The sequence below is a fragment of the Leopardus geoffroyi genome, chromosome B1 (genome assembly GCF_018350155.1).
Source record: "Leopardus geoffroyi isolate Oge1 chromosome B1, O.geoffroyi_Oge1_pat1.0, whole genome shotgun sequence".
In the NCBI taxonomy this organism is placed as follows: domain Eukaryota; kingdom Metazoa; phylum Chordata; class Mammalia; order Carnivora; family Felidae; genus Leopardus; species Leopardus geoffroyi.
This window is the reverse complement of record NC_059327.1, coordinates 117,012,196-117,035,510: the sequence shown is the minus strand read 5'-3', so window position 1 is coordinate 117,035,510 and position 23,315 is coordinate 117,012,196. Positions and strand designations below refer to the sequence as shown.

The 23,315-nt window shown below is 36.8% G+C and overlaps 1 protein-coding gene and 1 long non-coding RNA gene across 2 annotated transcripts in view; one reads left to right on the top strand and one right to left on the bottom strand.

The window, feature by feature from the left end:
• The window catches only part of LOC123594523, a 33,578-nt gene extending 12,021 nt beyond the window's left edge, over positions 1-21,557 (bottom strand). Inside the window, exons 1-3 of the long non-coding RNA XR_006710766.1 lie at positions 19,786-21,557; positions 17,817-17,885; positions 17,482-17,580 (exon numbers count right to left, since the gene is read on the bottom strand). This is a non-coding gene — a long non-coding RNA (uncharacterized LOC123594523). The remainder of the gene's footprint in view (positions 1-17,481; positions 17,581-17,816; positions 17,886-19,785) is intronic.
• Positions 1-23,315, top strand: part of ARHGEF38 (Rho guanine nucleotide exchange factor 38) — a 130,603-nt gene that overhangs the window by 86,568 nt on the left and 20,720 nt on the right. The window contains exons 5-7 of the mRNA XM_045471190.1: positions 4,407-4,424; positions 14,998-15,197; positions 17,884-18,017. Coding sequence (XP_045327146.1) covers positions 4,407-4,424; positions 14,998-15,197; positions 17,884-18,017 — 352 coding nt within the window. The remainder of the gene's footprint in view (positions 1-4,406; positions 4,425-14,997; positions 15,198-17,883; positions 18,018-23,315) is intronic.

The window sequence follows — 23,315 nt, the reverse complement described above, 5'->3', positions numbered from 1 at the left end:
TACTGGGGGTCTGCCTTCTCCTTGTGGCTAAATAACAGAGCCCAAGTGCACAGTTGCCAATTTCTAATGAATATTAGGTGTGGCCTTCATTTCTACCGTGCAAGGGGATATTGAAGCAATATCCATGAGAGAGGTGGCTTCAGGTCTCAGAAGTTAAAGCAGATTTTAAGCAACTTAGGTTGCATTTGAACTAAAATTAAAATATGTTTATTGAGGGCCTAATAAATATTTATAAAAGTACTAGATAATGTTGAAAAAAACCCACATATATATGCATAGTTCCTGCCTCCTAGGATCACACTTTCTACTTGGGTAGATAAACAAAACCATCTGGAAAGTTTAATAACAATACCAAAGTTAATTTAAATAACACACCAGAAGCTGTCACGGTAAGGTTAAAGACTAATTTCCAAAAGGAGGGTAGAGAGATTTCCTGGTTCTGTAACAGACTTGAGCTCATAACCCTTGGCTATTTTTTGAAGCCCATTATCTTTCAAAAGAGAAAATAATATTTGTATCTAGAAAATAATTTTGAATCCCTTTGAAACATTAGGACAGCATTTCCTGGTGTATGATTTCCCCTGTGTCAGATCCACAGGGATGTGTATTAAAACTGCACATTCCTAGGCTCTGCTCCAGACATACATACATACATACATACATACATAAATAGGACTGCTGGGGGTCCAGTCCAAGAAGCTATGGATTAACTAGCACCCTCAGGTGATTGTGGATACATACTCAGGTTAAGAACCACTTCAGGGGGCGCCTGGGTGGCGCAGTCGGTTAAGCGTCCGACTTCAGCCAGGTCACGATCTCGCGGTCCGTGAGTTCGAGCCCCGCGTCGGGCTCTGGGCTGATGGTTCAGAGCCTGGAGCTTGTTTCCGATTCTGTGTCTCCCTCTCTCTCTGCCCCTCCCCCGTTCATGCTCTGTATCTCTCTGTCCCAAAAATAAATAAATGTTGAAAAAAAAAATTAAAAAAAAAAAAAAAAAAGAACCACTTCAGAAGGAGAAATCAGTACTTACTAGCTGCTTTCCCTGAAGCATATGGACTTTCTTCATAACTATAGACACCATCTAAGCAGTAATTTCAGGGTTTCAGGACCTTAAGAAAGAAAAGGCTAAAACTTTCTGGGAGTGCAGTATCACATCTACATCTGTAACTTACAAATTGGAAATCTGCAAATTTTTATTTATTCAACAAGGAATATTTACAGAATCTCATTAGTGACCCGTAAGATTGCATGAAATGCTATTAATACAGTCTCTAAATTTATGGAAGTCATTTGCTAAAGCTCTGGTTACTTAGCCTCTTTGGGGTTATTTAAGGCTTCTGATCTGTATGCGGAAAATGAAAAATAGAATAGCTATAAATGCAAGTGTAACTATAATTAGAATAGCCTGTCTGCTACCTCCTTATTCTGTTTTTCTAGCTATAAATACCACCAAATCCCTGCTGCCTTTCAGAGGCGCTAGAGATCTGTTTATTTTGTAATAGATAAAGAATGAAGGGGCTTTTCCAAGTTTTTTGGTAGTTGGAAGACACATTCCTAGCTTTATGTCTAGTTGTTATAAATTTGTATATATTTTTCTTCTTCCTAACCAAAGCCACCATACTTGGGAGGAAAACTAACTTCTAGTCATGTGGGTGCTTTGGCTGTTTGTAATACTACTACAGTTTCTCCATTCAGAGAGGAAGCTAAAAGCTTGTGCAATGCAGAATCTAAAGGAATAGAGCTTAATTTGTTCACCATATTTTATACTTCTTAATGATATTCTAAAAAACGTTCCAAGTAAAAATTAAAATCATTTTTGAGGGGTGCCTGTTTGGCTCAGTTGGTTAAGCATCTGACTTTTGATTTCAGCTCAGGTCATGATCTCACAGTTTGCAAGTTCGAGCCCCGTGTCAGGCTCTGAGATGACAGTGCGGAGCCTGTTTGGGATTCTCTCTTTCCCTCTTTCTCTGCCCTTTCCCTGTTTGTTTTCTCTCTCTCTCTCTCTCTCTCTCTCTCTCTCTCTCAAAATAAATAATAAATTAAACATGAAAAATATTTTTAATCATTTTTGAAATTTTTTTCAATTCCTTGTTGTATGGCACCATGTTTGAACAAAGACTATTATAATTAAGAAACAGCCACATAAAAACTTCTGTTAATTTTAAGTCAAATTATAATGAGGCCATGAGGGTAAGAGGTGTGGTGAGGGTTGTATTAAATTACTTTTATCCCATAAAAGGGTAAATGGACACAATTTAACTTCCTTCTTCCTGAATTGTCTTTGGCTGGGGTGAACTTCTGGAAAGTTTTAGCCTAAAAGGGAGAATTTTTAAAATGAGGAGCAAATAAAAAGGAGACATTATAAGGTAGTACTATTATTACAGGTTTTCCCTGTTAGAAAATCTCTCAGGTTCCTTTTTATAAAATGCTATACTGACATTAAATACAGTGTTTAATTTATGTTATAATATTTGTTTTATTTGGCTGAAATAAATGAAATAGAGAAAAAAATTTCTATGTCTTCTTTAGGAGTTAAAAGAACAATCTTTTATTTCGACTTCAAATTTTCTGTTTGGTTCCAAAATTATCATGTTGTTCAGTTGTTTGCCCCGTAGAAAAATGCATTTATATTTTTATTCAACTTTTCCCCCAAATTTTCTGATCTATGATCCATAGAGCATACGAGAAAATGAAATTCCTCATTAGAAGGGGACAGAAATTGAGATTAAAATGTGAATTTAAATAAATGGAAGGAAATGCTGCATGGGGGGTGAGTAATAGTGCAATTTCTTTCATTCAAGTAGAAGCATTCTTCAAATAGTATTTACTAATTGCCTAAAATGATAACAGTTGCTGATTTAAAAAAAAAAAAAAACTTATGATTCTCTGCTTGATTACAACAAGGAAATCTTAGATTCAGCAGAACCCAGTTATTTCAAGATGTCTAGGAATCCATTCATAAGAAGATGTGTGAAGAGAGAAGGACAAACTGTTTTACATATATGTATACCATTGTTTTCCACATATGTAGAGTACTGGGATTAATTTTTTCAAACCTTTTAAATCCATTAAATCCATGAAATTCAACATAGGTATTTACCATAGATTTTCTTCTCAATCATAGAATATGAAAAGACTATCTATTGTTATGAGATGAGGTCACAAAAATTTTTCATATTGAAAATATTCATTGTATTCCAAAAGACTGGAAACCAGAGGTCGAGGTGATCAGGTTATGAACAGTTTACTGCTTTATTTCTTTATAGCTATATGAAGCTTTTGGAAGAAAGTTTCTATCTCCTTTCTGCCTGAAATTTAACTTGAATGATTCCCACTTCTTTTCTTGTTAATTAATTAATTTGACAAATATGTCTTGTACTCCTACCTGATGCCAGTCACTTTTTCAGGTACTGGGGCTACAGCAGAGAACAGAGCAAGCACACATTCTTGCCCTCATTCAGATGGGGAGCAGAGAGATAGACAACAAATGAAATAACTGTATGGTATATTAGAAAGTGACAGTGTTATGAAGAGAAATAAAGCAGAAAAAGAGGGTAAAACGTACAGTAGGAGGCATGGCACAATTTTTTAAAGTTTGTTTTAAAGGAACTTTAGGAAGGTTTCATTAGGAAGGTTTCACTAGGAGGAAACATTTGAGCAAAGACCTGAAGGAGATACCTGAGCCAAGAGCAACCAGGCAGAACAGCAAGTGCCCAGACCTGGAGGCAGAAGCTTGTCTTAAGACTATAAAGACTATAAAAAGAGTCCTGTGCTGTTGCCATAGTTTGGAGGAAGTTTGGGAACAACAGGAAATGAGGTAGAGAGGAAATGGAAGGAGAGGCAGATCACATTGCCTTGAAGGACTTCCATTTTTCCTGAGCTAGATGTAAGCCACAAAACTAGCAATGGCTAGTGAAAGTTTTTGTGAATTTTGATAATTAGTGAATTGTCATATTGAATAGGTGAATAGTTTATAACCTGGATAATACTGTATACAGAAATATTATGTAGCACTTGAGGGTAGCTTTCTACAAGTCAATTACAGTTTACTTTGTAGTGTTACATCTCAATTTCTCCTGTCACTATGTTTAACCAATTCTATTCTTTCTTTTCATAATGTAAAAAAATTGATGTTTAAATCCATTTTCACATGATCAAAATTTACTGATTACAATCTGAATCAATAGTTTTTAATCTTATATAGAGTGTGAAACAAAGTTGGTGTAGACAAGATACAGGTAAAATTTAAGGGATGTGATTATAAAATAATGAGACTAATTCTGTAAAACATTCATGAAAATAACATCACTTCATTTTATGTAATAAAAATTTAAGGGTTTTATAATGTTTGCATATTGCCTTAAGTATGTAGATTTACATTAATTTACTTTTCTCCTTCTCTCTTATAGGAAAATATACATGCAAGAGTAAGTACATTTGTTTTAATAATAGAAACCAAATGTAAAGCTCATGGGGAAAATGCTATTGAGTATTTCCAAAAATTAGAATTTTTGTTTTTTACAATTATGTTTATTGCTTCTGATACATTATTTCCAATTTGCCTGAGGTAATCCTACATATTAAATTATCTCATATGTTTTACAAAATGTATTAAAAGAATCCTGGGGTATAATATTTAATAAATCACAACTTTGCTGGTTCCAGGAACTCTTTAGGAACTGCTCATCGCATGTATGTTTAGGAACTTATTGTGTCCAAAACATACCTTCCTAAGAACAACATTAATCTTTAAAAAAAAAAAAAAAACAAAAAACCTCAGATTAATACCGTAATGTTTTTGAAGTTTCTATAGATTAATGTACAAAAGAAAAGATCTTCATGCATTGTAGTAAATATTGGGTTTCTTCCAATTTGGACTCTTATATGATTTACAGAGAAAAAATCAAACACACATATAAAATATATTTAATATACATAAAATATTAAGATGAAATAGTTTGTCACTAGGACAGTATAGAAGTTATCTTACCAAAATAACACAACATATACACAACACTTTGGAAGATGTCCATTTTTATAGAAGGAAAAAACATGTCTAGTCTAATACTGAAGGATGATATTGGCTTAAATACAAACACAGATCTACCAGGAGTTTTAAAAAGTACATTTACTTTCATTTTTTTTTAATGTTTATTTTATTTTTGAGAGAGAGAGACAGAGTGTGAGTAGGCAGTGCGGGGGGGGGGGGCGGGTTAGTGGGGGGAGCAGAGAGGGATACAGAATCCAATGAAGGCTCCAGGCTCCTAGCTGTCAGCACAGAGCCGGATGCTGGGCTCGAACAGAGAGATCACGACCTGAGCTGAAGTTGGACGCTTAACTGACTGAGCCACCCAGGGGCCCCTAAAAAAGCATGTTTGCGGGGCGCCTGGGTGGCTCAGTCGGTTAAGCGTCCGACTTTGGCTCAGGTCGTGATCTCTCGGTCCGTGAGTTCGAGCCCCGCCTTGGGCTCTGTGCTGACAGCTCGGAACCTGGAGCCTGCTTCTGATTCTGTGTCTCCCTCTCTCTCTGACCTTCCCCCATTCATGCTCTGTCTCTCTCTGTCTCAAAAATAAATAAACGTTAAAAAAATTTTTTTTAAAAAAAGCATGTTTGCTTTAGCATGGTTAGTTAATTATCTGAAGGCCTGAGTTCCTAGTCTGTGTGTGTACTTGTGTACACGTGTGTACTTGTGTACACGTGTGTGTGTGTGTGTGTGTGTGTGTTCTAAACTTATGAAACTGTACCTCAGGAAATACAAAAATCTATAAAATAAAAATTATATTAACTTAAGCTGTAAATACCTGTCATTTATGCTTTGGTGCAGAGTGACCATGAGGAAAGACAGAATTTCAGAAGTGAGGTGGAAGAACCAGGCATCGGACAGGGAACCTTAAACTAAGGCCTCGTGCTCGTGTCTTGCCCAAGTTGAGATGTTAGTTTTTGACATACCAAACAGGCACCCAGTTTTCTCTCACTTTATAAGTCTTTTCTTTCAAAAGGGGGATATATATATATATATATATATATATATATATATATATATAATGCAAACAGATGTGAGTAAGTGTTGTTCAATGAGTTCCTAATTCTGAGATCATCTCATGAACAGGTGCATGATGGAAGGGGGCCTTTGTCCTTTTACACACTGGGATCCTCCTGGCTTCTCTTCAATGATAGTTGATGCATTTGGAGGGGTGGGAAAATTGCTGTCTCCTTAAAAAGACTTTTGCTCCAGCATTGTGCCTAGGACTAGAGATTCACATAGAAGAACTATGTGAATTACACAAGAACTTCCTATGCTACAAATTCTGCTCAGGTTTCTTTTCCTAAAGTTTTTCTCCTGTGGTTATAAAGACCAAAAAGAGAGAGAGAGAGAGAGAAGAGAGGGAGAGAAAGATTCAGAGGAGAGTGAGAGATTCTTTTAATACAGTTCGCATGCACAGGCTCCCACATACAGAATACTTACAACAAACAGTACATTGTATTGAAATACTTGCTTAAAAATCGCTCTAGCTTTTAGGACAGTCCTGCTGCGTGGGAGTTAGCAGGCTTTGTATGCCCCCCCTAGCCTATTCTATACATCAAGAACTGGAAAAGAGGACGAGCAATCCCAGCATGTGGCTGGATGAACATCAAAGGCACATTCGCCATGAGTTATTTTCCTTCCTGTTTCTCTCACTCTGGTCATGAGGCACACATGCTGCTACATAAAAGGGTAAAAGGCAATGTCAAGTGCTTTGTAATTGTTTGGCTCCTTAGCAGCTAAGGCCAAGAATATTGCAGCCAAGAGTGCATTTAGGAAATGTAGGTTTTTAGATGCTTCAGAAAAATTCCTTACCTATGGAAATGGAAAATTGTGTCTGGGTTCTTTTTTTACAATTGACATATTTAAAAATACAGAAAAAGATAAAGATGTTTATAACTTCTAACATGTTTATTTTGAATTATAATCTTATGCAAACTTCAAAGACAGTATTAAAGTGACAAGAATCATAGAATCCTGCACCAAAAAGATGCCCCCAAAGCATTTGATCCAAGTCCCATGTTCTAAAGCAAGAAAAACATAACTATTCTAAATTTAACAATCTCCAGAAATGCAATGTTTTATCTTTATGTTTTTCCACTTTTTTATATGCATCCTCTGTCTGACCGTGTATTCTTACCTTTGGATACAGGATTTCTATCAATCTCAAAATGTTGTAGATTATTTTCATCCTTCTTAGGTTTTACATTTTTTTTAATTATTAAAGAAACCCTGGAAAACGTAGAAAATCAAAATGAAGATAGTAGAGACAATTGGTAGTCACATTCCAGAGAGTTAACTCTTGTAGCATTTCAGGAGTCCCTTACTTCACTGAAATTTTTTCTACACACACACACACACACACACACACACACACACACACACTGACTAACATAGGACCGCTATATATTTCCTGTATGTCAACTTACTACCTCATTCATCAGTGTATCATGGACACCTTTCTATGTCAGTAAATATAAATCCACATTGCTTTATGACTGCATAATATTTTATCTGATGTATACACCACAGTTTAGTTTACCAAACCCTTATAGATACTTGAATTATGTCTATCTGTCTTATAAAGATTGATGTTATGTGTTCATTCTTATAAATGATATTTGTACAATAATTTGATTTTCTTAGAATGAGTTTCTAAAAGTGGAGTTGCTAGATCAAAGGGCTTTTCATACTTACTGCCAGAAAATTTAAGAAAAGCTGAAATAATTTATATTCCCACTACCTGTGTATGAATTGTCCATTTATCTCCTATTAGCGAGCACTAGAAACAATTAATATGTGTTATCTTTATAACTTGTGGCAATGTAGGAGGCTCCAAATAGTATTATACTGTTTTAATTTTAATTAGTAATAATCTTTAGAATCTTTCATGTATGGTTAATTATTTGTACTCATCTAATAAATTATCTTTTTATTGATTACTTTTATTGAGATGTTCATCTTTTCCTAATAAATTGATAGTGGCTCTTTAATTAGCAAGTGTATTAACACTTTTTCTGTTTGATGTGCTATAAATAATTCTTCTAGCTTATCATCTGACTTTTAACATGGTTTATGGCAGCTTCTGTTTTCATTTTTATCTGTATAGTATTGCAGAGCTAAATTTTAAAATAGATTTATCACTTTTTTCTACCATGGCTTTCAGATTTTGTCTTGTGCTTAAAAACTCCAAGATTGTTTTAAAGTGTAATCCCGTTTCCTTCAAATTCTTATAAGTTTCATTTTTAACATTTAGACCTTTGATCTATATGGAAATTGTTTCAGTATAAAGAATCCATTAATTTCGTAATTTTTTTCTACATAGCTAGAAATTATCACAACACCTAATATTGAATAATTTATTTTTTTCCACAGAGTAGGAATGTCATATTTACCATGTACTTAATTTTCATACATACTTGTATTTATTTCTTGATTTTCCATTTTGTGCTATTCTTTCATCCATATATGTACCTATACCAAATGCTTTCAGTTTTGCAGCTTTATATTTTAATATAAGATATAACTAAAGTTGACCCTTAAACAGCATAGAAATTGGGGTGCTAACCCCATGCAATTGAAAATCCATGCATAACCTTCGACTCCCCCAGAACTTAACTGCTAGTAGCTTACTGTTGGCCAGAAGCCTTACTGGGAACATAGTCAATTAACACATATTTTGTCCATTACATGTATTATATACTGTGTTCTTATAATAAAGTAAGCTAGAGGAAAGAAAATGTAATTAAGAAAATCATAAGGAAGAGAAAATATACTCAGTACTGTACTGTATATTTAAAAAATTCATGTATAAGTGAACACTCACAGTTCAAATTTGTGGTGTTCCAGGGGTCAACTGCTATCCCAGCCCAGTACTCTTCCTTTTCAGAATTTTCTTGGATATTCTTGAATGTTTCCTTTTTTAAAATGTTTGTCCTTTTGTTAAAATTATATGTGCCGTGGTTGGAAAAGCCAAATAGTTCTACAGGATTTAAGAAAAATAGTCCTCTCTTCACTTACCTGCTTCTTAAGGACATAAGTATTTTCACATCTTTTAGTTAATATTTTGGTACTTATCTTCATCAATCTAAAAACATGTTTGGTTTTCCCTTTTTTTTAAGTATATTTATTTATTTGGAGAGAGAGAGTGTATGTGTGTGTGCACATGCTAGCAGAGAGGGGCGGAGAGAGAGACTCCCAAGCAGGCTCTGTGCTGATAGCACAGAGCCCAATGAGGAGGGACTCCATCCCACAAACCATGAGATCACGACCTGAGCAGAGATCAAGAGTTGGTTGCTTAACCAACTGAGACACCCAGGTGTCCCTGGTTTTTCTTTTTTAAGTATTATGTTTTGTCTTCCCCTGTAGAAGACAAGAATTTATCTCTCTTCCTATGCCATCTCTACTACACACACACACACACACATACACACACACACCCTCCACATCTCTTCATTCTTCCTATGCAGTTACATCGTCATTTGGATTAGAGCCATCATCAGTATTTGATTTCTTATGTGAGTATATCTGAGTAAATTTCTTTTCAAAGCTAAACCTTGGAAGGAACTGATTACTTGTTTTCCTGGGAAAACAAAAAATTGTCTCTATTTTTTTTTTAATTTTTTTTTGTTTTCCTTGTTGTGATCATTTATGCCACACACTCACAGCCAGTCATCTCTTAAGACAGCCAGATATATTATGCATACTATCAACTTCATCTCCCTAAAAAAGCCTCTCCCAGAGCCCTTCTGACTTATTGAGTCTGAACTGGGTGACTGGGCACAGCCATCTTTAAGGAACTCCCCTCCTGGCATCCTGGAGAATCTTTGTCTCTTTCCTATTTTTAGTACCTCCTTCAATAGTTTTCTATGTTTGCCAAGAAAGTAAAATTTTAGGAAATTTTATATCTCCCAAAATCTTTATTTTACCCTTACACATGATTTATAATTTGATCAAGTATAGGATTCTAAATCGAAAATCCTTCATCTTCAGAATTTAAGGGTAATTCTTCATCATTTTCTAGCTTTCAGTGTCGCTACTAAAATCTGAAGTTTCCTCTGATTCTTAATTGTATGTTTGTACCCATTTGCTTGTATGTTTCTCTAAAGGATTGGAGGGTCTTCTTTTTGTCTCCAATAGTCTCAAGTTTCATGAATTCCCAAGTGTGAATCCATCTTACCCATTGTGCTGGATCCTCACCAAGTTCTTTCAACATGCTAACTCATGTCCTGTTCTTGAATTATTTTACTGATGATTTCTTCCCCATATTTGCTCTGTTCTTGGTTTCTGGGACTCTAATTATTTCAATATTGGATCTTTTAAACCAGTCTTCTCTTTTTTTTATTTTTTTTATTTTTTTCTTCTCTTTTCTATCCCTTTGTATTTTTTGTTCTTCTTTCTGGAAAGTTCCTGAACATTTTCTCCAACACTTGTGAGATTTTATTTCAGCTCTTATCCTTTTAATTTCCAAGAGCTCTTTCTTAGTTCTTCAAATGATCTGACTTATTTGTATAGCACCCTAAAAATTAGGCTGTTTCTTTTTTTAATGTTTATTTTTGAGAGAGTGAGAGCGAGTGCGTGAGCAGGGGAGGGGCAGAGAGAGAGGGAAATAGAGGACCCAAAGTGGGCTCTGTGCTGAGAGCCCCATTTGGGGCTCAAACTCATGAACTGTGAGATCATGACCTGAGCTGAAGTCGGATGCTTAACCAACTGAGCCACCCAGACACCCCTAGGCTGTTTCTTAAACAGGTTTGCAACTAGTCCTTCTTATTCTAAGCCCCACTTCTCCCTCTCTCCACTTCCACAGGTTTTCAGGGAGTCTAATTAATGAATCTTTGGAGGAATGATTAACTTATTGCCTCTCCATATTACTGGCTCTCTCTGGTTTGAAACTCTCTGGTAATGAATCAATTACCATTAATTCATTTTCTTTACATCTTCCTTTAAGAAAAATTTTTTTAATGTTTATTTATTTTTGAGAGAGAGAGACGGCAGACTGCAAGTGGGGGAGGGCCAGAGACAGAGAGGGAGACACAGAATCTGAAGCAGGTTCCAAGCTCTGAGCTGTGAGATCATGACCTGAGCCAAAGTCAGATGCTCAACCAATGAGCCACCCAGGCACCCCTTCTTCACATCTTCTAATACTTAATAGTGCGTATTTATTTTTACAACAATTTTTTATTTATGTCAAATGCTATTTCGTTATTATTTGTATAGCAATGTACAGCTTTTTTCTAAAATTGACTTAAGGTGTTTTAAAAGGAGAGTGAATGAAAATAAATTCAATAATAGTACACATGGTTTGTGGCTACTGTAAAATAAATATTAAATTTAGGATACTTGTGATCATAAAACAGAGGAAATTCAAAGTAATATGATCGATAGTTAAATGATTATTTTCCCTTCCTCTTGTTTTCTCCCTCTAATTAAGATATATTGGTGTACCTCAGTCTCATATATCTGATTTTTTTATCTGTCACCACAGTTTTTACAATGTTTAAACATCATTTTTATTTTCATTGTGCCACTGTTTTCTTGTGTTTGTTGTGAAGCTCTTTACAGCCAAACTGGATGCTGCTAAAACAAAGCCAGCTGTGTTTACTGGACTTTGTAAAGTCCTAATAATTCACAATGAGATTAGCGTAGCTCCTTATGTACTAAATGCTTGCCAAAGTATTCATGATAAGACAGAAGAAGAAGAAACAGAATTACAAATGAATGACTACCTTGGTTTTTAGCCCAGTGTGTATGGGAAATTGTTATGCATTTGGTTACTTTCTGTTGGGGATGCATGTGATAATTGGGTGTTTGGCTGAGCTGAGTTATATCACACATAGGACTCATTTGCCTCTCATAGTTATCAGAACTTAATCTTACTGGAAAGGATTAGGTGAGGTGAATGCCTGGAGTGTCATTATCTTAAAAGACATCCTCTATCTTTTCTACCATATTGCTTGTCTGTGTGATGCAGATATCAGAACATCATTGCTCATCACTTGGGCAACTGTCCGAAGTACATGTCTGGAGACAAAAGTGTCTGAGAGATTTCTCATTTTTGAGAAAGCCTTTTTAAATAATTGCATTGTGACACTTTTAAGAGAAAGAGTAATAATTAATAATTGTTATTATTGCCCCTTGAAACGTAAACGAGAGAGAATAGAACTTTGATATCAGAAAGTAATGGAAAAAGAAGTAATGATAAGGTGTGGACACTCTAAAGGGCTGAGGTTGGTTTTTTTGAAAGATTTTAAGCTCAGAGTTACAAGTATGGCCTAAAGGCCATACATCTGGGTTTTTTTTTCCCTGTAATTAAAAATGTTAAATATGTACATAACAATAGGCCACACTAATTAACTATCTTATTAAAATTGGGTTTTCTTTGATTGAGTTGTTTGATTATATTCATATTTTGATGGCATTTTCAGTGATTTTTAGAGGATTAAATAAACTAATATTTGGTGATACTCAAAGGAAAACCTCAGAAGAAATTCTGATCATTTCACACAGATAAAATGATTTCTTCTCATCAAGTTAATACCTTCCATATTCCTGACTTGTTCTTATTTAAGGGAATTATTTTTACTTAAGTGTCTAAACTGTTGTATTGTTGAAGAATCTCTGTTAAGATACATATAAATGCTGTATTTCATATTCAGATGTTTTGCTTTTGATATACCATCAGTTAGAAAATATATTTTTAGTTGCTTTTTTATTTATTTTTTATTTTAGAGAGAGAGAGAGAGCACATAAGCAGAGGAGAGGGGCAGAGGGACAGAGGGAGAGAATCTCAAGTAGGCTCCATGCTCAGTGCAGAGCCCAACATGGGGCTCGATTCCATGACCCTGGGATCATGATCTGAGCTGAAATCAAGTCATACGCTCAACTGACCAAACCACCCAGGCACCCCTAGTTACTTTTCTCAGTATTCATAATAGATTTACATTTTTTTCCCATCCACTTCACCCCGTCCTCTTGGAAACCAACAACATCTCTCTTTCCCTTTCTCCCTCATTCCCTCCTTACCATCCTGTCTCCTTACATCCCTTCCTCCCGTCCTTAATGGATTTTGTGTAAATGGGTAGAAAGTGCAAGATAAATCGCACTAAAGCAGCTCTTTACTCCCTTGCAAACCTTTAATATTTACTTTGAATTTCCTCAAAAGAAAAAAAAAAGGTTGCCACTTGGTTTGCTTCTGTCTTTGTCTTTATTATAGTATCATCATTTTCTCAGCATGTGATAAAGCTCCTTGGTCTAGTATTCATGACCACTGTGCAATTTTTTTGGAAAAAGATTCAATGTAAAATAAAAGCACATTACAGAAAATCTGAAATCTATCATTTCAATCTACAAATATTCATTGAGAAAATATGTATGTCAGGCTGGAGATAGAGTGATGACAGAGAAATTGAGCATAAACTGATAAATAGGGAAACAAAATGATTGCAGATAGTTGATAAGTGCTACAATAAAAATGAAAATGGGGCGATGTGTCAGAGAGTGACTGGTGTGTGTATGTGTGCACATACACATGATAATCAAAGTTCCCTAGTTTCTCATTTTTCAAATGAAGAGTTTAGTTAGATGATCTCTAAGGTGTTTTCAGGCCTTTTCTAATGATAAACTTTTCTAATTTTATCCAAAGTTTTTTAGATCCATTTCACTATTCCAGTGGTGTGTTGTCTGTCCCTATTAATATTTAGAAATAATAATTAAAGAATAAAAAATTCACCTATTAAGATTGGAAAGCTGTCTATATTCTTACCTACCAAAAACAAATACACAAACAAACAAAAACAAAAACAAAACCCCCAAAACTGAAACCAAACAAACAAAAAACCTAAAGGAAAACCAATAGGTTTATCTGTCCACCAGAAGGGATTCAAAGCACAATTTCTGTCCATGCCTATTTACAGTGTCTCTTTATTTGCCTCTTGACATAAAAAGGCTTTTAGAAACCTGACTTCTCGCTAAAAAATGCATGACAGTGGGTTGGGCAATGACATGACCAAGCTTTCAGCTTTTTTGCTTCCTGTGAACTGCTTGGCCAATTGGAATGACTCTATTCTCATTTCAGAACTCCGAAAGAGAGAGTCAGTCATGTGTGCTCACTTGTATGTAGCCATTTGAAGATCTGTTGGTTAAGAAGAATTCCATGTGGAAAATCATGCAAAGTCATGTGATAGCAATGATTAGTGACAGTGGTGGCATTAATAATATTCAGAGAACTGTTGCATTTATTAGAAATGTCTTCTGGGAACTGTGGTAGATCCTCTGAAACATTATAAATTCAACTATTCAATTTGGTAGAAGAGAGAAGACAATGATTTCTTTCGTCTATACTTGGCAAGTCATGTTTTAAATAATGAATTTATTTTCCTTGCTAATAATCACAAAAATATCTCCAGGAAGATGTAGTTTTCTTGGTTGTCTTTCCAAAAAAGGAATTCTGAATTGTTTCCCACTATTATTATGAATCTTGTCATTAAAAAAAAAAAAAAAGGTAAGTGGAACATGGATGGAAATCCTGCTTTGAGTCCTTTTTGGTGGACAGATATACTCATGTGTTTTCTTTTAGGTTTTTAGTAGTAGGATGTTTCAGTCTGGCTTCTTTCTGTCATCCATTGCTCCTGCTTTATTTTTAGAAATTGTGTACAGGGGCACCTGGGTGGCTTAGTTGGTTAAGCGTCCAACGTCAGCTCAGGTCATTATCTCACAGTTCATGAGTTTAAGCCCCACATCAGGCTCTCTGCTATCAGTGCAGAGCCTGCTTTGGATCCTCTCTGCCTCTCCCCTGCTCATTCCCTCTCTCTCTCTCTCTCTCAAAAAATAAATAAACATTTAAAAATAAAATTGTATGCAGCCAAATGGAGGAAAAATAAAGGAGAAAAACAGTTTCAGGATTAATGATAAAAATCACAAAAATGAAAAGGAGTTAAGACAAATGTCTGTGAAACTGATATTATTTATCTCTGTTATAGAGGCAAGCCAAACTTACTGGACATGGGCTCTTTGATGATCAAACCAATCCAGCGTGTAATGAAATACCCACTACTGCTCTGTGAACTCCAGGGCTCCACCCCTCCCTCTCACCCAGACTTCAGGGCGCTCGGGGATGCCTTCACTGCAGTGAAAGACATTAATGTGAACATCAATGAACTTAAAAGACGGAAAGATTTAGGTAAGAGGAGACATGATGAATTGAGTGTTTTCTGTGACTGGAGTGTTCTGCTTCTGAGAATCAGAATATCTAAGTAGTTACAGCAGTTGTGGTGATCATGGTCATCTGATAGCTAGAGTTAGAGGCCAGGGAGGAGAGTGTGATTTTGTCTGGGTTCAGGAGATCATGAGGCACACACACACACACACACACACACACACACAAATGACAAATTTTTAAAAATTAAGCAGCCCTATACTCAAGCTCTGTTGCCCACCGCACGCCTGCCTGGTGACATACTATGGCCTGAAGAAACCATAGCGCGTCGTCCTCCTGTCACTGGCGGTATGTGTGGCAAGGAGACATGGCATGGCCAAGTAGCTGGAGCTGTGGGAATCTAGAGCTTGGTGAAACGGATGGTGAAACAGGTCCAGCTGCTGCTACATAGAGCTCATCTGGTTCTGGAACATTAGGAATGGAGATTTTGTAGCAATAATTGTTTCACTGAAGTGAACAAGTATATTTCTTTCTCAAATTAACAAATTATTGCTAAGCATTTGTTAGCTAAGATGTAAAATTTGTGTCTGAAGTGGAATGTAGATTTCAGAACAGGAGGCACAGTTATATGGTTTCTATCATCCTGGATATAGTAATACATTGGGATAGATTGTAGGTCCTCTCGTAGTGTAATTTGTGTACATAAGTTCACAAATGGCTTTGTGCTTCTAACATTAAAGCTCAATTCAAGGAGCGCCTGGGTGGCTCAATTGGTTAAGCATCTGACTTTGGCTCAGGTCATGATCTCATGGTTCATGGGTTCGAGCCCTGAGCCTGGAGCCTGTTTCAGATTCTATGTCTCCCTCTCTCTCTGCCCCTCCCCTGCTCACGCTCTGTCTCCCTCTGTCTCAAAAATAAATAGACATTAAAAAAAAATTAAAATAAAGCTCAATTCAACATTAAAGCAATGGTAGGACTTTGGAGCTAACTGCTCCAACAACTTCATTTATTTTTATTGTTTTTATTTTCTAATTTTTATTCAAAAAATATGTATGTATATTAATAAATTAAAATTATAAAGAAGGGCCCAGAATAAAAAAGTGGAAGTTGTAGAGGAAGAGACACCATAAAGAAAATTAAAAGACAGTCCATAGGCAAAGGATTACTATCTAGAATGTACAATTACTGATATTAAATCATTAATAGAAACATTTTAATACAGAAAAGATTAATAATAAAAGTAAGCAATTCAGAAAGAAGAATAAATTATTATTTTTTTTCAGGGGAACAATACATTTTAATTTATTTAATTTTCCTTAGAAAAAGTTTTTTTAATGTTTGTTTATTTTTGAGAGACAGAGACCTAGCATGAGTGGAGGAAGGGCAGAGAGAGAGAGGGAGGCACAGAATCTGAAGGGGCTCCTGGCTCTGAGCTGTCAGCACAGAGGCTGATGCAGGGCTTGAACTCGTGAACCGTGAGATCATGGCTTGAGCTGAAGTCGGACGCTTAACAGACTAAGCCAATCAGGTGCTCCTCTATGTGTCTTTTTTTCTTCTATTTTCTTTCTTCTTTCTCCTTCTTCTCCTTCTTCTCCTTCTTTCCTGCAACATGCATGGCACTACAGTTTGCTGGGATTTGTTTTTAAATTTAATTATCATGAACCTTTTGATCATAAACGTAAATATCATGGACACGTTTCTAATTAATATTGGCCTTTTTTTTACTGGTTCTCTAGTATTCTATTTCTGAGTGTGTCATAATTTATTAAACTATTCCTTTATGAATAAACCTTTTGATTGTTTCCAACATTGTGCTATTAGGAAAAAAATGCTGTAGTAAACAAAACTTTGTATGCTTGACTATGGAAAACACATTCTCTGCATGACTTTCTGATCATAGACGACACTTTTAGAAGATTCTGCCAAATTGTTCTCCACAAAACTGCATTAGTTTAATCCTCACCAACAGTGTATTAAGATTGCCCATCTCTCCACACCCTTACCAAACCTGAATGTTAGAAATATTTAACATCTTAGGGCACCTGGGTGGCTCAGTCAGTTAAGCATCTGACTTTGGCTCAGGTCAGGATCTCCAGCCCCGCATCATGCTCTCTGCTGTCAGCACAGGGCACGCTTTGGATCCTCTGTTCCCCGCCTCTGCCCCTCCCCCACCCAAGATTTTTTTCTCTCTCTCTCAACAATAAACATTTAGAAAACAAAAAGAAATATTTAACATTTTGAACAATATGAGAGATGAAATTTATTTCAAAGATAAAAAAGTAAAGCTCAGAGAGGTGACTCAACTTACCCCAAATCTCTCAGCTAGTGGAGAGCCACTCTAGGGTCTGAGGTCTCCTTGTGTTGGATCCAGTATTCTTACCTAGGTCATGATGCTTCATCCTAGAGACTGAAGATAATAAATGTATTATTTGAGGAGAGAGAAAGCTTTTCAGGGATTTCTTTAATGTGGGAGGTAAATGCACCTTGAGCTTTGAGGTGCTCAAGCCCTTGGACAGCTGAGTTTCTGGTCAGCAGGTTGGGCAGTTGGGGTTATTACTGGGCAGTAGCACTGGAACATATTGCATCTGCATCAGAGGGTCAAAAATCATCGAGATTTCTATCTTAAATATTGATCTTACGTACTTTGGATGAAACACGCTCTTTCCATGTTGCATGTGTTCAGATCTGTGATTGCATTCTTCCATTTCAGTTCTAAAATACAAGAAGAATGATGAGGATGAATCACTTAAAGACAAATTGTCTAAACTAAATATTCATTCAATTAGTAAGAAATCAAAAAGAGTGACAAATCATCTAAAGATTCTGACCAGAGGAGAATCACAGGTAACTTTTCTTTTGGGGTCACATACATTCTCCTGGGGAGCATGAGTGCTGATATTTGTGTAAGGTTTTGTTTGGTTGTTATCAGAGTTGTTTCTAGAACACTGAGAATCAAACTAATTGCCTGATGCTGTTCCTTTCTTTCTCCTTCTTTTAAAACTCTTTTTTTTTTTATTAAGTTTCTTTATTTTTGAGAGGCAGAGAAAGACAGAGCATGAGTGGGGGAAGGGCAGAGAGAGAGGGAGACACAGAATCCAAAGTAGGCTCCAGGCTCTGAGTTGTCAGCACAGAGCCCAATGCAGGTCTCGAACTCACGTACCATGAGATCATGACCTGAGCTGAAGTCGGACACTCAACTGACTGAGCCACCCAGGCGCCCCACTTATTCTTTTGGAGGAAGTCAAGTGTGGTGGTTTTGATGCTATTTTAGCTGTGGTGCTTCCTTCCACTCAAAAAGGAAAGGAGAGATAAGGGTGTGAGGACAGGGCTCAATAAGGATGTCCCAGAAGTGCTGACACTCATCATCAACCAGTGTAGTCTCGCCCAAGGCAAAGTCCTCCTTTCATCTTTATTTCACTTATATTTTTTTTTTAAAAAGGGTGTAGTTGCACACCTTACATGATTTTTTTTCCCTACACTTATCCTCTTCCTCTCTCCCCACTCCTATGCACATTAAATTACTGGATAATTGTTCTGTGTCAGCTGCTTAGCCTGGTTTGAACCACTTTCATCTTGACTTCTAACAAATAATGGATGGACTAGCAAAGACTCTCAGACTTTAATGTACATAACAATTACCCGAGGAGCTACCAGGGTTCCATCTGGTTGAAGGCACAACCTAGGAGTCTGTATGTTTTACAAAAACTCCAGGTGTTTTGAAGCTAAATGACCTCGAAATAAGTGACCAATGGAACACACTTTGAGAATCACAAGATGGAAAGTTCACAGCCTGGAGATAATAATTCAGTGGCGTTCTAACCAAAAGTAGGCAGGGCAGTTCTTAAAATACCATATAGCACTTTTATTCCTTCTCATTTGCCTGATTTCAACCCTTATTATGTTAACATCTCTAAGGTTTTTAGTGTGAACTAGAGGCAACCAACCGTATGATGGTTCAGCATTGGTTTTAGATGGCTTGTCCTATCTACTTCACTTGCTAGCTGCCAGAGTCTTTCCTTTTTCTGTTAAGTCTGTAGCTTTCTGACCCTAAGACCCTCTTCTTCTTCTGAATGCCTAAAAAGCTTACTGAGTGTTTCCAATCTCGGCACCATAAATATTTGCAGGAGTCAGCGCAGGGCAGAAATTAAGAGCAAAGTCATCCAGATCTGGCTTTGAACCTCACCTCTTCCACTTAATAAATATTTGCCTTTGGGCACATAACTTAAATTCAAAGCATTCATAAAGATTATAGTAGGACCTAACTCATGGAGTGGTTGTAAGGATTAAATGAGGTGATGCTCATGAAGAAAATACCTAACACAGTGGGTAAGCACTCAATATATATTAGCTGTCATGATCATGATCATCATCATTATCATCATCATCATTATTTTGTATCATTATTGTGAGAAATAAGCCCACTGACCCAATCAAAGAGGGACGCAGAGACTCAGAGCACAGTGAAGCAAGGCTTTAATCAATGTTCTTGCAAGAGTGGGTGTCTGATGGACAGGCACACTCCGGGCAGTTACGGTAGGCAATTTATTTCCTAGCATGCAAATCCGTCCCCTGATTCCTCATTGGCTGAGTACTACAAAGGTTACAGCCTTACCCGGACATTGCCTACACCCTTTTAAGGCAAAAAGCAGTCTGATTGGAACAAATGTATATTCCTTGAGGTGATGCGGAGACTTCAGTTCTTTGGCAAAGGCTTATTGCAAAGCCCACAAAAAATAAGCCTGCAAAATGGAGAGGGGAAGAAGAACCAGGAAGTGAAGTATCTAAGGGTTTGGAGCTCCACTGTGGAAGGACGGGTTCGCACATACTTCCAATAGGTTGTAAACCTATTAACTAGACAGCACAGCTTTTATTTGGTATTTTGGGAAATGAATCATCTCATTTCTCACAATTACCTTGTCTTATTATTTACCTTTTAATGTACAGACTTACTTCTCCTGTAGATATAAACTCCTTTATGCATGGTGTATTAATCAGGTCTTTTATTTTCTATATTTTATGATGTTTTTAACACCTTGGAAAACCTGCTGGCCAGGAGAGAGGCTCCTCCCAGGGCTAATCCATTCTTAAGGATAGCAAAGGGTTCAGCTGGGATCACTTCTTTCATATGCAAACCAACCAATCCTGAGTCTATAGCTCCAAACACCTGCTTATCTATGTTTCACCCAGTAAGCCTGTATTCCTTTGCCTTAAATCATCCTAGGGCCAGCTACCAGGCAACTAGAGACCATCCCTATTGCCCAAAGCCCATGGGAATTCTCTAAACTGGTCAGTCCTGAACTGTTTATCCTTGCCCAGCTGTTTCTATAGGGTTTCCCACAGAAACCACAATAAAGGCTCTGGCCTTGACTTTCCCCTTGCTCCTTTCTGCCACCTGACTGAAACCTAGTGATTGTCCTGTGGCCCTGCATGGCATGCAGTGACTTCCTCTCTAGGACTTGTCAATATAATCAACTTCTTCCAAGCCTTGTTTTTGTTTTCCTGTGTGGCTGCACCTACTTTACCATTTCATAGCCAACAGGGATATTTTCGGAGTCCGTGGCATGTACCATTCATGCTAGTACTTTCTTCATGTTCTCCTAGGGGCTCACTGGGTCCATTGCATGCAGACAATCACTCCAGGCCCCTCTCTTAATGTGAAACTATAATGTGAGAAGTTTGGGACATCATGGTGTGTGGTCATAGGTCAGGGAAAGGAAAATCAAGACATCTGAACTAAAAACAAAAATAATAAAATTGGACTGGGAATTCAGTTTGAGAAGAGACTGTAGCCTCCACAGGCATGTGTAAATGTCATGCACACAATTCTCCCCTAGTCTTTAAGATGCTGCTTCTGGCTTAAGACAATTCTATTGAAGAACAATAGGTAGGTTTAATTCTGGGCAGGTTTTTGTAGAAGCAGTTACATTCTTTAACATATTTATCATCAGCTTCTGATATTTTCCAATTGTGAACTAAAAGTGAATTGTAGGTAAAGTGGCCTGAAGGGATATTAATTAGATTTTCCCCTTAATCTTTTGAGAAGATGTCCTGTCAGCAATGAAGCATTTCACTGTTAATCAGAAAATCAGCTGCATAGGCTGAACTGCAGAAGAGATAAATCTCAAATCAGTCAATTTTGCACTTGTCAGCAGCTCAAGTGAAATATTTGGTGGAGTTAGGGTATAAAACTATTACCCAAGAGGAAGATTCCATTCAATTCATCACACATGTATTGAACTATGTACCAGACACTATGTTAGAGATTGGGAATACAAAGAAATTCTGCATTCAGACTCCTTGGGTTTGAATCCTGGCTCTACTTATTAACATGAGTACATTTCTTTAACTTCCTATATTATTTAGGGTAAAGGCCAAGCTTCTAACACAAAAAGATTCCAAAACAAAGTAGCTTAAGCCAGATAGTCATTTATTTCTCTCTCTTACCATAGTCCTGAGATGTGAATTCAGATGAGCTCTGCTGCACAAAATTCTTTAGGAACCCGGTTATCCCCAGTTTTGTGCTGTGCCTTCCCCTAAACATACTGTCTTCATTGGCTTGGTTGAAGCTGGGTCACTGCTGTGTCTTCAGTCAAGTCCCAAGGACAATGTTACAAGGCCAAAATTCAGAAATGAAACACATCCTTTAGCTCACATCCTATTTGCCCAAACCAGTTACAAAGGGCAGAGCCAGCTGCAGGGGAGCCTGAAAGAGCAGCCACATGTCCCACTTAACCCAGGGTACAGATCCTATCAGCAAAGGACGACAGGGAACATCAACTATATCTGCCACACCTCTCAAGCTTCTATTTCTTTATCTCTAAAATGGGATTAATAGTGGCACCTAGGCCACTGAGTTATATAAGAATTAAAATGAGAAAAATGGAAGACAGGTTTCAATGGTGTTTAATAAATGTTAGCTATTATTATTATTATTATTATTATTATTATTAAGAAAAAAATACTTAATCTCAAATGCTTGTAATTCATCAGTGGAGAGAATCACTTAAATAATTAACTAGAGCTGTGAGAGCACATGGGGGAGCAATTAATTTTCTACAGTGGAAAGAATAGGAATTCAAGGGGGGACTCACAGAAGGGGTGACAGTTGAGTCCTTAAGAAAATTAAACAGAATTCTGCAAGGCAAAAAAAGGACAGCAGCATATTCCAGCAAAATAAAGTAGCATGAAAAAGGCTTGGGTATAGGAACATAAAACTGGGCAATATTTCTCATACTGTGATCCTTGGAATCTCTTATTTTTGAATCATCTGGATCCCAGCCAAGATACACAAAAGAAAATAGCTGGCAATGGGTCCTTGAAAATTGCATTTAAAATAATCTGCCCTGGCATATTGTTCTTTACATCAAATGGGGTTAGAGCATAGAGATCCTAAACTAGGGGGTACTGAATGTTGTGTGAATTACAAAGAACTGCCCATTTAATCAAAAGCTTTCTAGATAAATAATATTAAGGGGTTTAAAAATAAAATAAAAATGAAACCATTTTCTATACATTCAGTTCTAAGGTCAACCATCTTAAATCAACAAACCTATGAACAGAGAACAGCTATGGTTACTACTGTTGTGGGATTTTTTACCTTAATATCTGGATTCCCTGTCTTGCCGCTTCGAAGAATAAAGAGGTAGACGCAGAATAAAATGAGCAGCAGGCAAAAGTTTGTTAGAGTATGAGAAAATAAGAATAGTATGAAAGCTCTCTTTACAGAGAGGGGCATTCGAAAGTGAATGCCCCTGACTATAGACAAGGGTCTTTGTTTCACAAGGTTTTAACCCTAACCACCCCCACTCCTCATCCCCCCACCCCTGCTTCCCTTCCCCCATGTTTCTTCTCAGGTTCTACCCTTATTTATAGGTAACTCCAAATGCCTTGTCTATTAATTATTTTACGAACACACAAATGTAGCATAATTTAAGTACATACATAATATATGCCATTAAAAACTGCAGAGAAAAGTTTTACCTCCTACAGCTACCATCGCATAGATGAAGAACCTATGTGAAAGCCAAGAGCAGATTAACCTCACCATGTGACTTTGCTCCACTAATTGAACATCAGTCGTGCTGTGTGCTGGTGCACAGCAAGTGCCGTGCTGAGACGGTCAGCATGACATGAATGGTTTTC